The following is a 13,018-nucleotide window of genomic DNA, read 5'->3' on the forward strand; positions in this document are numbered from 1 at the left end:
AGGAAAAGAAAAAGTATAAGGTTGTATTAACGAAGCAGAAGCCTGACCTGTAATGCTCAGCGGTGTTGCTCTGCCCTCTACAGACTAGATTGCATAATCACATTTTACCCCCAATGACATCTTTTAAAAGCACATCTAACATAGCAGAATTAAAGTGAATTAATGTGAATTCAACATGCATAGGAGCTACCTTCTAAACACACACTGTAACACTACAAGTCGTAAGATAAGTCAGGAGTACTCATGAGCCAGTGTTTTCTATGTTCTTACCACGTCCACGTTGCACACTTGGTCTGTGAAGTAATTATGGCCTGAATAGCACCAACACCTAGAGTCCAAACTCAAAGTGGCTTATAGGAGATATTTATGTCTATTACTCTATTGTGTGCTATTCAGCATTTCTTCGTGCTGGAGAAAGAAGATTTATTCTAACTACTGTAATGTAGAGCAAATTCTTGCTGGTACTAAGAAAAGTTTTCTACAGCAAGAGCCAGGGGACAGCAAATGCTGTGATTCCTGGACTGACACTGCAATTTTAAGGGACCAGCATGAAACTAGTGGTAACCTGCCCTGACTGATACCCCAAGGTACCAGCATCCCAGTCCACAGCTTTAGCTGTGTGCCACCTCCCACAGCAATTGGCTCCACCTTTTATCCTAGATAAATGTCCAAGAAAGGTGGTGAGTGCACTTTTATGAACTTGCTGTAATTTAATGTGCTGTCCACATGTTATCTGGTAAAGAATGAGTTATCTGGTAAAGCTTTAGCTCGCTCACTTCTTAGGTATTTGCTACATCCCCACTGATGTGAGGAAAACAACCACGTACCTACTTGTTTCTTATGATTTGGACAATGTTTTTTTCCGCAGGGGGATTTCATAACCCTTCCAACAGAGAAAACAGGGTCCTGCAGCATCTTCACAAGTCTTCTCTTGGCTAAGAAGAACACATTAGAGTCACAGTTTACAAGAAACACAACTCAGATTTGTTCCAACTTTGCATTTTATTGATGTGTCTACATTCAAAAAATACTTAATGTACACATGACCAGTCCCAGGCATCATATGTGGCTCTCACAACTGAGCAGCACCTGACACTCCTTTATATACATCCCACACAGGTTGGCCTGTCTGTGGTTATCGGGTGTCAAACCACAGGCAAAATGGTCGGGCCCCATGCAAAAAAAGCCTGTCTGGAAGAAGAATTTGCCTAGGCAGCTCCCAACGTAGCCTACTGTGTGACTCCCACATGTGCTGGTTACATGACCTGACCCAAAGACTCACATGTCAGGAAACAAGAGAAGTGAGCAGTCCTCTAACACGTGGAAGCATCCAGTGCCTGGCATTTACAGAAAACCTTCAGTACAAAATTGAAATGGCTAATAAAAACAAAACTATTCAATTTTCTACAATGCAGAGCTTGCCATACGTAATGCTATTACACTTCTGGAAGTCAAATTTTATGGCAGGCTAATATCCTTAATAACTACTCTTTGGGGCTATATTCAGAGTCTGGGTTGGACATCCTACAAAACATGCATCTATGTTTGCACATAGAACAAGTGAGATAGAACAGCACGTTAAAATCTCATAAAGGAAAGCTATAAAAATGTATTAGGTACATCAGAATTTGATTTTTATTCAGCAGTAGTGCAGGAACACTGATTTGGAGAAGTTGGTATGACATTAAACCACTGGCTACATTTCTAAGTGGATTCTTCTTTTGTCATACTTCATTGCTTCTGTTTTGTTGAGGGATCTGCTACAGACTAAAGCTGCAGGCTAGAAAATTTCCAAGCATACCACCCAAGCCCAAAGAAAGTCTCAAGTTTTCACCTTGCCCGCTTCACAAACAGAAATGGTATTATTTCTTCTGAAGCAAAAACTGGAGGAAAACAATGGTCACATTTATACTTGTAAAACTGTTCCCCAGTACTTCCATTTGACAACAGCTGAATGGCATTCTTCAACAAAATTCTTTATATAATCCCTGCTATCTCAGATAACTGACACGGAAGTATCATATAAGGTCTGGGCTACATCTTGAGAACCTTTCTGCAATCTTATAATACCATCAAATTGACATGCAAGCTCCGATTTTACATTTCTTTACATTCTTTTCATTTGAAGGCTTTGGAGTGGTTTGTAACATCTACCACTGAAGAAAGCAAAAGCAGGGGAATCAAATACTGAAAGCCACTCTTCTTTCCAACAAAATAATTATATTTAATGACACACTAACTATTCTCAGATCTTGGAATGTGCTGAAGTCTGTAATGGAAAGCCATACAATAAGCACATTTCTGCACATTTAAAACTTCACCTGGACAAACTGTTGTCATATCCCACCACTCTAATCAAGGCCAGAACCAAGTACACTTGCATAAACATGATGAGTTCAGGGAATGCTCAGGTTCCCATATACATTTGCCAGTAAAGACTATCTTCTAACATTTTCAGGGCTCAGAGTGGTCTTAATGGTGTTAGTGATATGATTGCTTGATAACAATCTCTCAAGAGAGCACCGTGTTTCTGCAAATCTCTAGGTTAACAGAAGAATGGGGATGAGATGACCCAGGAGTATTACTGACTACTGGTGTCAATTGATACTTGTGCCAGTTGTGTTCACTTCTCTTACACTCTTAGTCCTTTTGTCTCAATTCCTTCCTAGCCTCCCTTTTTCAAGCACTTCAGGCCATCTTCTTGTCATTAAAATCACTAAGAAGGATGCCTTGAACTTTGTTTCTGCCTGGGTTGCTCCACACGCTTGGTCGTGCAAACTGTTCCAGAGGGGGGTGACTATTTCTGTGTGTTTGTTTAAAACAGGCTAGAGGAGAAATGCTTCTGTTCCAAGTCACATGAGACTGGGTCTCATGAACTGAGATGTCTATTAGGACTTCCCCTGATTGCTGCTCACAAGTTGCAAGCCTAACTTGTTCCCCACATTATGGCACAACTTTCAGTGGAAATCCAGGCCAAAACATCCCATGGGGCTACTTGGTCATCAGCCTCAAATGGCCTCAGGACAGGTGAGCCACAGAAACTTTGCACTTTTTGAAATTCATTCTTCTTCAGGAAGAAGAATGGATTTTCTTCTTTTCCAGAGCTTGCTAGTAAATTAAGTACTACTGCTGTGTTCTTCTCTTACCATGAACACACTGGTGTTCTCCAGTAATGGAAATCCCTCAGACACACCTGAGAAATCTTAGGAACACTTACTTCCAATATTGGACTGCAGGTCCTCCACAGGCTCTAAAAAAACACTCATGAAAGTGCAAGACACAGAGTACATTATGCCTCTGGTCACTACCAGGATCTGCTCTTTCCGAGGGGTACAGACAAGGCTACAGATTCAAGAGATGACTTCTGTAAGAAAGACCATGCAATTGTTTTGAAAAAGCTCAGAAAAAGAACAGATCGATCATGAATGGATTAGGGCCATGAACAAAACTTCACAAAAACTGGAATGATCTGTATCCCTACAATTTGTACAAAGCAAGTAATTTTGAATTTACTGGTACAGTTTCACATACCAAAAACACAAGCAGACTTCCCATTTTGGGACACTTTTCAATGTAATGATTACCAGCACCGGTAATCCTTACCTTCTTTCTCCTCTCCCCAAATCCAAATCCATTTCCTGTGTTATTTACACATAATGAAAAGAACAAGCTCATAAGCTACACAGTATTAATTGTAATCAAGACAATTCACCAAGTAACAAGATACTGGAAGTAGTTTTATGAAGTTATTGGGGGAAGGGAGTGTGTCGCAACAGGACAGTTACACTTTCTGAATATGTACTATTTTGAAGTGAAGCTGAAGTGAAAACTAAGTGAAACTTAAAATGATAAATTTGAAATTCAGTGGGGATATATATTTTTTCTCACTCTTCAAAGCCTGTACCTTTTTTCCCTTGAAAATATTGATAGGTGTCATATACTCTTCAGAGTAACTTTAAAATTATAAAATATTTAATAATTGCACAATAATCTGTTCATCTCTTGCAGTGAAGACTGAAGGGAAGTCCAAGAAATTCACTGTAGTAAAAGTCCTGCGTCAGCAGAAAGCGCTTTGAAGAAAGCAGTACAAACTGGAAGGAAATTTCCAACACCTGCAGTTTTTGGCTGGTGTTGACTAAAATAAAGTTTTGGGGTTTGCTGAAACCTCTGAGATGAGGGCTGATCTTGCAGCATACTTTTAAAGATATCTACAACCATTTGTTCATTAACAGCTACGAGAAAAGCAGAACAGTATTAATTTCTGTGTAGAAACTCATATGCTTGTGTGAAATGGCTGTATCTTGGCCCGCTGTTTTCTTTGAGTCCAACATTTTGCAGACAGGAGAAATAAGGCTCTCTTCCAGATAAGAGGAACACGCTCTTTGCCCTGTGCCTTAATCTGTTGATTTCCTTCCTTCCTTTAACACTGTTGAATGTGAGCTTTAACCTCATTTAGTCTCCAGAAAGCCTCCAAATTGGTTGCTTCTTCCATTAATTTAACTCCTCATATTGCTTGAAAGACAAAGTGAAAAGATGCTTTTGGATTGAACTCTGGGTGTTGCCATCTATTTCTAGATACAAATATTCAGGTTTCCATCTGTTGTCTGAAGACTGTGTAGGAAACAAAGCCTGTGACCTGTTTCCATACAGAATCAGGTGCCACACACAAGAAGACTTCATTCTGCATGTTTACCACAAACCCACCGAAGCTGCTGGTCTGTTTGGAGGTCAGTTAATTCATCAATGGATCTCCAGCTGCACTGACAAGCGTATGCTCGCGATCCTTTCTTCTTTATCATCTTCGCTCTTAGTTTACTGAGCTCAGGCATGTTATTCCTGTCAATCAAATGAGTTCAGTTTAGTATCATGCTTTTTTTTTTTTTTAAAGAAAAAGACACACAAGGCCATTTGAATTCAGAAAAGCTCTTAAGAACATTTCTTAGTACCACTGTCATGAACAAATTTAGAGATAGGCTTAAGTTCTGTTTTGAACACCATCCTTTCTTGAGAGCAGAACTCAGTGTGTAGTTTCTGTATTCTCAGATCAGCTGAAGTGTAATCTTTTTGTAAGCAATGTCCTCAGTTTGGTTCAGAGATGCTCCTTCAGCCTCCAAAGAAAGAGTTTGGAAGAAAACCAGGTAGAGTCAATTGTCTTACCGAGAAATTATCCAAAAATGTATTAGTCTTATCAAGCTTACTGTAAAACTCCCTATGCAGAACGGGTATAACTACAGGGATAAAAATGTTATTAGTAGCTGTTTCTCAAGTTGGTCATCAAAGTGACTGAAATGGCCACAAGAGAGAAGAATGTACATCAAACCAACAATTATTCCTGTGCAAGCATCCACCACTCGCATTGTGTCATTATGTTGTTTATTAATTCAAGATCTCAGAACCAAGGATATTTAGCCTTTAAGTAAACAAAAGAATTATATTTTCATTTAAGCTTTCTAGCGACCAAACTCATCTCAGGAGACTACTATGCATTTTTACATTTGTTTTACATATTTTTTTTTTAAATACTGAGAAAAAAAGATTTTAATTCATTGAGAAACACAGGTTTTTGAAACTGGAGGGAAAATACAGGAAAAACCTAAAATGTAGCATAAGAAAAATAATGGAAAAGGAGATATTTATCCACTACTATTCTGTTTCAGACGTTACACCCCCTGGTGGCCAAGAACATACCTTGAACACATCCACTACCTCCCTGTATGAACAGGCACATAAAGAGAATTCACCAAAATAAGGGGAAATTAAACTTGATGTCTGTATTTGGAGCATGCCTGGTACACTACTTGTCACTAAGCCTTGGCATCAGATAGTTTTAGAGAAACTGGACAGAAGAACCCCTTAATTATAAGTCTTCCCAAAAAATCAAAATGATTAAAGACTTCACTATATAACAAGAAAACTAAAATCCCACCTCTCCAGTTGTTTCAAAAAGCAGCCTGTTAAGAAACCAAACTATCTTTTTTACTAAACATGACAGCATAATGCTTGATAATGGAAAAAAAAAAAAGCTGACTTAATTGTAGTTTGTGTATGAATAAGAATATGGTGAGAAGTACATGCTGGTATTTCATTTATTTTTTGGCATCCTGCAATGGGACATCAAGGCCAACACATCACACAGACTATTTTCTTATTTCAGCAGTAAAGTTGCCTCTTGATCTATCAAACCTGAATTATTTTTAAAAACTGAGAGGGACAGTGATGAGGAAGAAATGGAAAGGCACAAAAACAGATTGTGGAAGATTGTGGAACAGATTGTTACACCCCTCTCCCTGCAGACTTTCCCAACTGATTACCAAACAGTTCCTTATTAGTTAACATAGGGCTGCTACGGAGTTTTCACATTTCTTGTTCCCATCTAGCCCTGAAGCACAGTAACATCATACTAATACCAAACCCACCTGAGACGTACCTGAAAAAAAGATAATCACAGGACTGATCCCAGATGTAGTCATTGAAAAGTGACACGCGGAAGTCGCAAGCAGTACAACGTAGCTGATCACACGTTCTGGTCAAAGACAAAAAACCAGGAATCTCCAAGAGCTTATTATAATCAGAGAAGATACACAGATCATGGCTGTTTTAAAACCAGACACACTTGGAAATACTAGAAGCAAGGTTAACCTGTAATCTTAATTTTTCATATATCTGGCACATTCATTATGTACACGTTCAAACTATATGATCATGTAATCATTTTTACAGGTTCCTAACCCCACGGAATATATCAAATAAACTGATGTTCTCCAGATATATTCTTTTTGATCCTCCTCACTGGTATTGTACCTGACCACCATCCACATACGCATCAAGTGCATAATTACCTACTACAAAAAATCCTTGATATAAATGCAATGATGTTCTACTGGATACTGGACACACGTATTTAAAGCACCTTCCCTATGGTTAAAGTACCTTTCCTGCAGTTACAAAACACTCTGCCTGTCTTCGGTTGAGGCTCTGGGCTGCCTATCTTCAGTTCACGCTCTGGGATGACTTAAACCAGCCTAATGTTTAAGTGTCATACTCAGCATCACACAGAAAGCTGATGACAAGCACAAAAATACAATACTCTACAACAGAAATTTCCTTAACTACATGATTTGATTTATTGGAGTCTCTTGTCTCATATGCACACATTTTTCAACTCCTCAGATAAGCTAAAGATTTCGTGATCAAGAGCAGAGGACTGGAAGGGATGAACTGACACAGACTGCAGTTACAGGCAGTCATTCAAATGAATACAGGGCTGTCCTGTACAGTTCAAACTCAGAACTCTGTACCACCACAGAAACACAGCTGTGATTAAAAATAATGATAAAGCAAGTAGAATTTTTTTTTTACCTTTTTGAAATATTTGTTCCTATGCCATTCGGTGAAGAGCTTCCACCCAAGTACACTGGACAGCACCTATATGGATTTCAGAAAAAAAAAAAATCACATTATAGCAAAACATGTTGGAAAAAGTAATATAGCTTCCTGAACAGTTATGTGTTACACAGCATTGCCTTTTCAGCAAGATTTCATCTAGTTTTTTAAAGACATAGTGTTTCTAAGATAGTATCTACTGAATACAAGCAAAACATCCAAATGCTTACAAACTACTGAATTTTAAAAATTCCATTGGTAAGATGTTCAAAGAAAAACTTGATGATAACCACTCTATGCCTAATACATGTGATTACATATTGCAGGTTTTGACAGGATGCTGTCGTTCAATAATTACCTGAATTGTAAATAATTTTGACTACATGAAAACACATTAGTAATTCTTCAAATTTAACTTTCTATTTATCTTTATTTTTACAGAAAGCTTCTCTAAGTACTCAGTTTTTTTCTTAGTTAATGTCAGTACAAATTAAACATTAGTAATACTACCTGGCTGCAAACAAGCTATAATCAAGCTGCGTTCAACTAGCCAAACATTTATCACTTACCTTCTCCTATGAATCTGTACAGCAGCACTATTGTTCTCAGGTGTGAGTCTTGCAGAATTAGATTTAAATTTCTGTTTAAAAAGCAATCAAAGAATAAAAGGCAGCATTTCAGCATTAAAACAAAACTCTGTTTTACTTAAAAAGCAAGAGCCAGAAAATCTCTGTAACAGAAGCTGGGGACTAAGAGTTTGTAAGGCTCTTTTAGACAAAACCTGCTGAAGTTACAGATGGATAGGTAACAAGGCTTCTCTTAATCTAATAATTCCCATCTCTGCTTGAAGGAACACTATGCGATCACTTTGACTTCACACCCTCTTTCTAGTAATTTTGCCTTTAAAAACAGATTTAATTTAGGAATCATCTCCCTCAGTGTTTTTGAGGTTTTATTGAAAACACACCAAGGTCTTATATTATCAGAAGGACAGTGTCTTTGGAAAGCTTATTTGCTGCACATAAAACAGGTTATCAGAATTATAAAATACTGGAATTATAGATCCTAAATGGGAAATCAAAGGGATATAAAATGATAAAATTATACGTATTTACTGACAGGTGTAATTTGCTCTCACTAAGATAAAACTTATTGTGGTATACGAGCATTTTTTGTTGGCTTACATTAAATCATCCTGTAAGGAGCAAGGCCAAATAAAATGAAAACAAACATGTTACAAAATTAAAGAGAATCTGCACACAGAGTTGTATATATAGGAAGTATAAATCAGACAACTTTCTACTGATGATATCTAAAAGAAAACCATTTTCAACGCCTTCTATCACTCTCTTTTTCAGACTGTCTTGACTGTAAATTGGCAGCTTCATCTCCACCTCCTGCTGCCAAACACCAGAAGTCATTTGCAGGTGGCACAGAGTGGTTGGCATGGCTGGTGATTGCCTGCCATTCACAGGGACCTCAACACTTTTCCTGTCAGTGGTCACTACAGCGGAGAGCCTGGCTCCTTGTTTGCTACCCCATCAAGTATTTACATACTGGTAAGACCGCCTCAAGCCCTCTCTTCCCTGGGCTGAACACACCCAGCTCTCTCGGCCTCTCCAAAAGAGCTCCAGTCTCTTAATCATCTCCATGGCCCTCTGCTGGTGTCTCCAGTTGCTCCATCTCTCTCTTGCACTGGGGAGCCCAGAACCAGACACAGTACTCCAGGTCTGGCCTCCTGGACATGTCTGGAGTGCTGTGCTCAACACAAAAGAGATGTGGACATAATGGAATGGGTCCAGCAAAGGACCATGAAGGTGATTAAGATCTTTAGACCACTTGACATACAGGTAGAGGCCAAGAGAGCTGGCATTTGGCTCTGACATTGCCATTGCCATTATGCTCTATCCTGACTCAGCATTTCCTTTAATTGCCAGTTACTGCCTGCATAAGAACATCTCTTATATCTCTCCTGTTCTTCACTGTAGAACTGTTGTGCTTTCCTTCCTGTTTTATTCTCCAAGTTTATCCTACAGCTTATTTTAATTCAATTTTGGTTTAAACCAGTTTTAGCTAGTGGTGCTTTTCTTTCCATCGCTGAACTTCTGCACTTCTCCAGACTCATACTCACTGGAGGCATTTTGGCAAAGCTGTCGTTGCAGATTTCATCAATAACGTCATCTATATCTTCATCACTGCTGCCAGGACTCACTAACATTTTAGCTGATCTGAAAAACAAACACATTAACCTCCATTTTGTAACATGATCAGAGCCGTTATAAAGAACTGACAGTTAAAAACATAAATTAGTTCAATTTTTCCTCTAAAATTACTGCACAATCCAAGATAGGCCATCCAGATCTTGACTTTCAGTCCTTGTTGAACTGTCCTATCCCATCATAAGCCTTCTTTTTGCTTGTTTATTTTCTTTTATTTGGAAATAAAGAAACAAGCAAAATAAAGCAAGCTTGAATAAAACACTGATAATATACCCCATGCTGCACATACTGAGGGTTATTGGGTTATTTGTACAGCCCTAATTTTCACAGAAATCTCTAAAACATGGAAATAACGCTCTGAAATTGGCAGGCTTTATGCCTCACTCATCCCTTCTAATGGGCTCAGGTAATGGACATTGTTCCAGGTGTCCAGAAGCCCCTGATGGAAATGTAGCAGACTTTCACGAGTCAGCACTGAAAATGGTATTATTACTGTCCCTATGGAAGGGTCGACAAGGCTGCGTAACATAAATCAATCTTAAAAGCTGATGGTGCTAAAATACAGCAGTAATACACAGCAAAAGTGGCAGCTGTGTTTGGAGGGATGTATGTTTTTGCTGTATGCAAATTTGAACTCGTTCCTCAGTATTGTGTTTGGAAGCAGGGCAACTTGTTTTTGAAACAGTAAATCTGCTTACTAAAGCCTGTGCCTTCAACCTGGCAATGCACAGACCTTCCCATAAAAAAGAACAAAAACTTTTTATTTACTCTATTCAAGTGCAGCAGCAGTTTGAACTTCTTTTATAATCCATAATTTATAATTTATAAACCTCAGAGCTCTTGTTAGCAATTCAGAATGACAAGCTCAGCTGATATTAGAATATAGAGCAAGTCTACTCACACCTACTATTATTGGATTAATTGCACATTAATCCTTACAAGCTAGATTCGTGAGGCTGGACACATTTGGCAAGTTTGCCTGTTTGAAAGGGGGTACTCATGTTCTGTGCAACTGTACTGTCATTCAATATGATTGTAATCATATAAAAAAATGGGCTATTTCACACAGCTGTCCACAAGAAGTTGTGCTCTCTCTGCTGTTTCAAAAAAGATGATGCAGTGCATATTGTGATGGATCTGAAGAATCTGAAGTGACAGTGAGGACTGCATAGATCACGGTTTCAATACTTCAGTAAGAGTAGACTTAACTGAGGAAGCAGTGAGGGTCAATCTCCTTCTTAAAAGCCTCAAAGGATAATAAGAAACATATTCCACTGTGGACCTACAGTCAGTGAAAGAATCCAGCGAAGTCAATGCCAGGCTGCTAATGTTCTGGCAGAAAGCTGCTTCACAGGCAATGCTAGCTTTCTTTACATTTATGAAATCAGACAGTGTATATATGTATGTTCTATGCAATGAATAAACGCACAACCAGAATTCATACTTTAGTAGAATCCGTGCCACTCTTACAAACAGCATCTGTTGGAAAAATGGGTTTGAAACATGTTTGCACTTACTGATTTCCTCGTCAGCACAATACACAACTCATAAGAGTTGTGACTGAATTAGTGAAGGACACATTGCCATTTTGACTGTAATACATTATGACTGTAAAAGATGTGATAAAAGTGAAAAAATGTTAAAAAAAAAAGATATAGCTACAGCAGAGATGTTTTGAATTTGAATACTTGGCATAATCCAGTCAATTGAGTGCTGACAACTGTTTAGCTGCAACACGGGTGAGTAACAGTCTCTCTCAAACAAAACTAGGAAATTCAATACGAAAATACTTGTATACAGTAATTCTACAACACTGCAATCCCAGAAAAAAAGAGGAGTATTTTGACAACTGCTTGGGTACTGAAAGGAGGCATCACCTTCAATTTCGTAAAGCAACTGGCAGACCCATGGAAAAGGACTCCGTGGCCAAAATACTGCAACAGGCAGTAATTTTATAAAGTTTAAGGTCACAGAAAGTGTGCTGGTGGTGAAGCAGCAGTGCTTTAACACTGAAAAGGGGTTCTGAAGGAATTCCTGCCAACCTGTATGCATTTAGAGAGATCACTGGCGTGTTGTTTTCACTCAATTGTGAAGTCATGTCACCTGAGCCTGCTGTTGGCGAGTTCTTTGTCAAAGAAAGAGAGGCCTGATACACCTCTGCATCAGCAAAGCCAATCTTGAGAAAGAAAACTGTCATTTTTGAAAAGTTCTAATAAGATTGACTTAATTCAGATGTTCATTAAGCAAACAAGGAGGAAGTCCAGCCCTGCGGCCAGACGTAGTGGGCTTGTTAGTCCTGAGCCAGTCCTTCGGCTCTTCAGGACTGGGAAGATGTTCAAGATGGGAACACCTCCAAGATGTTCCGGCCTGGGTCACCTGCATCTGCTGCTGACCTCTGGAGGGGGACAGGTGACAACCCCACAGGTGGCAGGGAAGCCTGAGGGCAGGCGGTGGTGGCAGTGCCCGAAGGTGTTGGCACAGGAGCCGTCGTGTTGAGCATCACTGAGTTTGAGGTAAAGGCGTACAATGCAAGGTAGGGGGGCTTACTCTAGAGGATTAGTAGAAAAAGTGTTAAGAGAGCACGTAAGCAATCACATAATCAACGGAAGGACACATTTGAGAATGTTTTATCTACTGATACAGATCCTCCTGTTACAAACTGCGGGTCTTGCACTTATTTTACTTGTCATAGGGTCGGCTACAGAGCCAACCACCGCCCCTTTGCAACTCGCAAGCAAGCTGATGTGGGTTTAACGCCACTTTTACTCCGATTCTCCTGAGGGACAAGGATGAGCAGAAGCAACAGGGCTTGCAAGCACACCACTCGGGTGTTCATAAACAGATCCCCGCAGAGTCCGACCGGCGCTCCGGGTCCTTCATCGCGGTGGATCTGAGCCCCGGCACAGCCCCGACCCCTTCCCGCTGGGCAACACTGCGCCACCGGGAGATGCGTGAAGGGGAAATACCCACTCAGGACGCTAACCTGCCCTTCGCCGCCGCCCCTTCCTCCTCCTTTTCGCCCTCCTCATCCTCCCGGCCGCCTCGCAGCGGGCCGCGGGCCGCCCCCGGCGCCGACAGGCGGCAGAGCCGCGCCTCCACCTCGTCCAGCAGCAGCTCCAGCTCGTCCGCCATCTTGCCGCCAGCGCCACCCGCTGCCAGCCCCGCCGGCAGGGGAGGAGCCCCCGAGCCCGCCGCGGTACCGGGAGCACGGGGAGGGACCGGGAGGCGTCCCCAATTCGGCTGCCGTGCCGCCTGTAGGGCGTGCGGGAATTATAAAAAAGAAATAAATAGGGATATAAAAGGTGCACGGAGCTCGGGGAGCTCCGGCCGTAGTCGGCAGGATTCGAACCTGCGCGGGGAGACCCCAATGGATTTCTAGTCCATCGCCTTAACCACTCGGCCACGACTACGCGTGC

At 40.5% G+C, this 13,018-nt stretch overlaps 1 protein-coding gene across 1 annotated transcript; it reads right to left on the minus strand.

Annotated features, from left to right (window-relative positions):
- Positions 1-1,007: 1,007 nt before the first annotated feature.
- On the minus strand, positions 1,008-12,734 carry CFAP418 (cilia and flagella associated protein 418; the record flags this gene model as incomplete). Its single annotated transcript, XM_082753023.1, has 6 exons — positions 1,008-4,836; positions 6,428-6,523; positions 7,360-7,425; positions 7,953-8,023; positions 9,515-9,611; positions 12,586-12,734. The coding sequence occupies 6 exons, from the start codon at positions 12,732-12,734 to the stop codon at positions 4,677-4,679; spliced, it is 639 nt and encodes a 212-aa protein (XP_082609149.1). The 3' UTR covers positions 1,008-4,676.
- Between the last annotated feature and the right edge of the window lie 284 nt (positions 12,735-13,018).

Source organism: Aythya marila (assembly GCF_965140915.1).
Source record: "Aythya marila genome assembly, chromosome: 2".
Classification (NCBI taxonomy): domain Eukaryota; kingdom Metazoa; phylum Chordata; class Aves; order Anseriformes; family Anatidae; genus Aythya; species Aythya marila.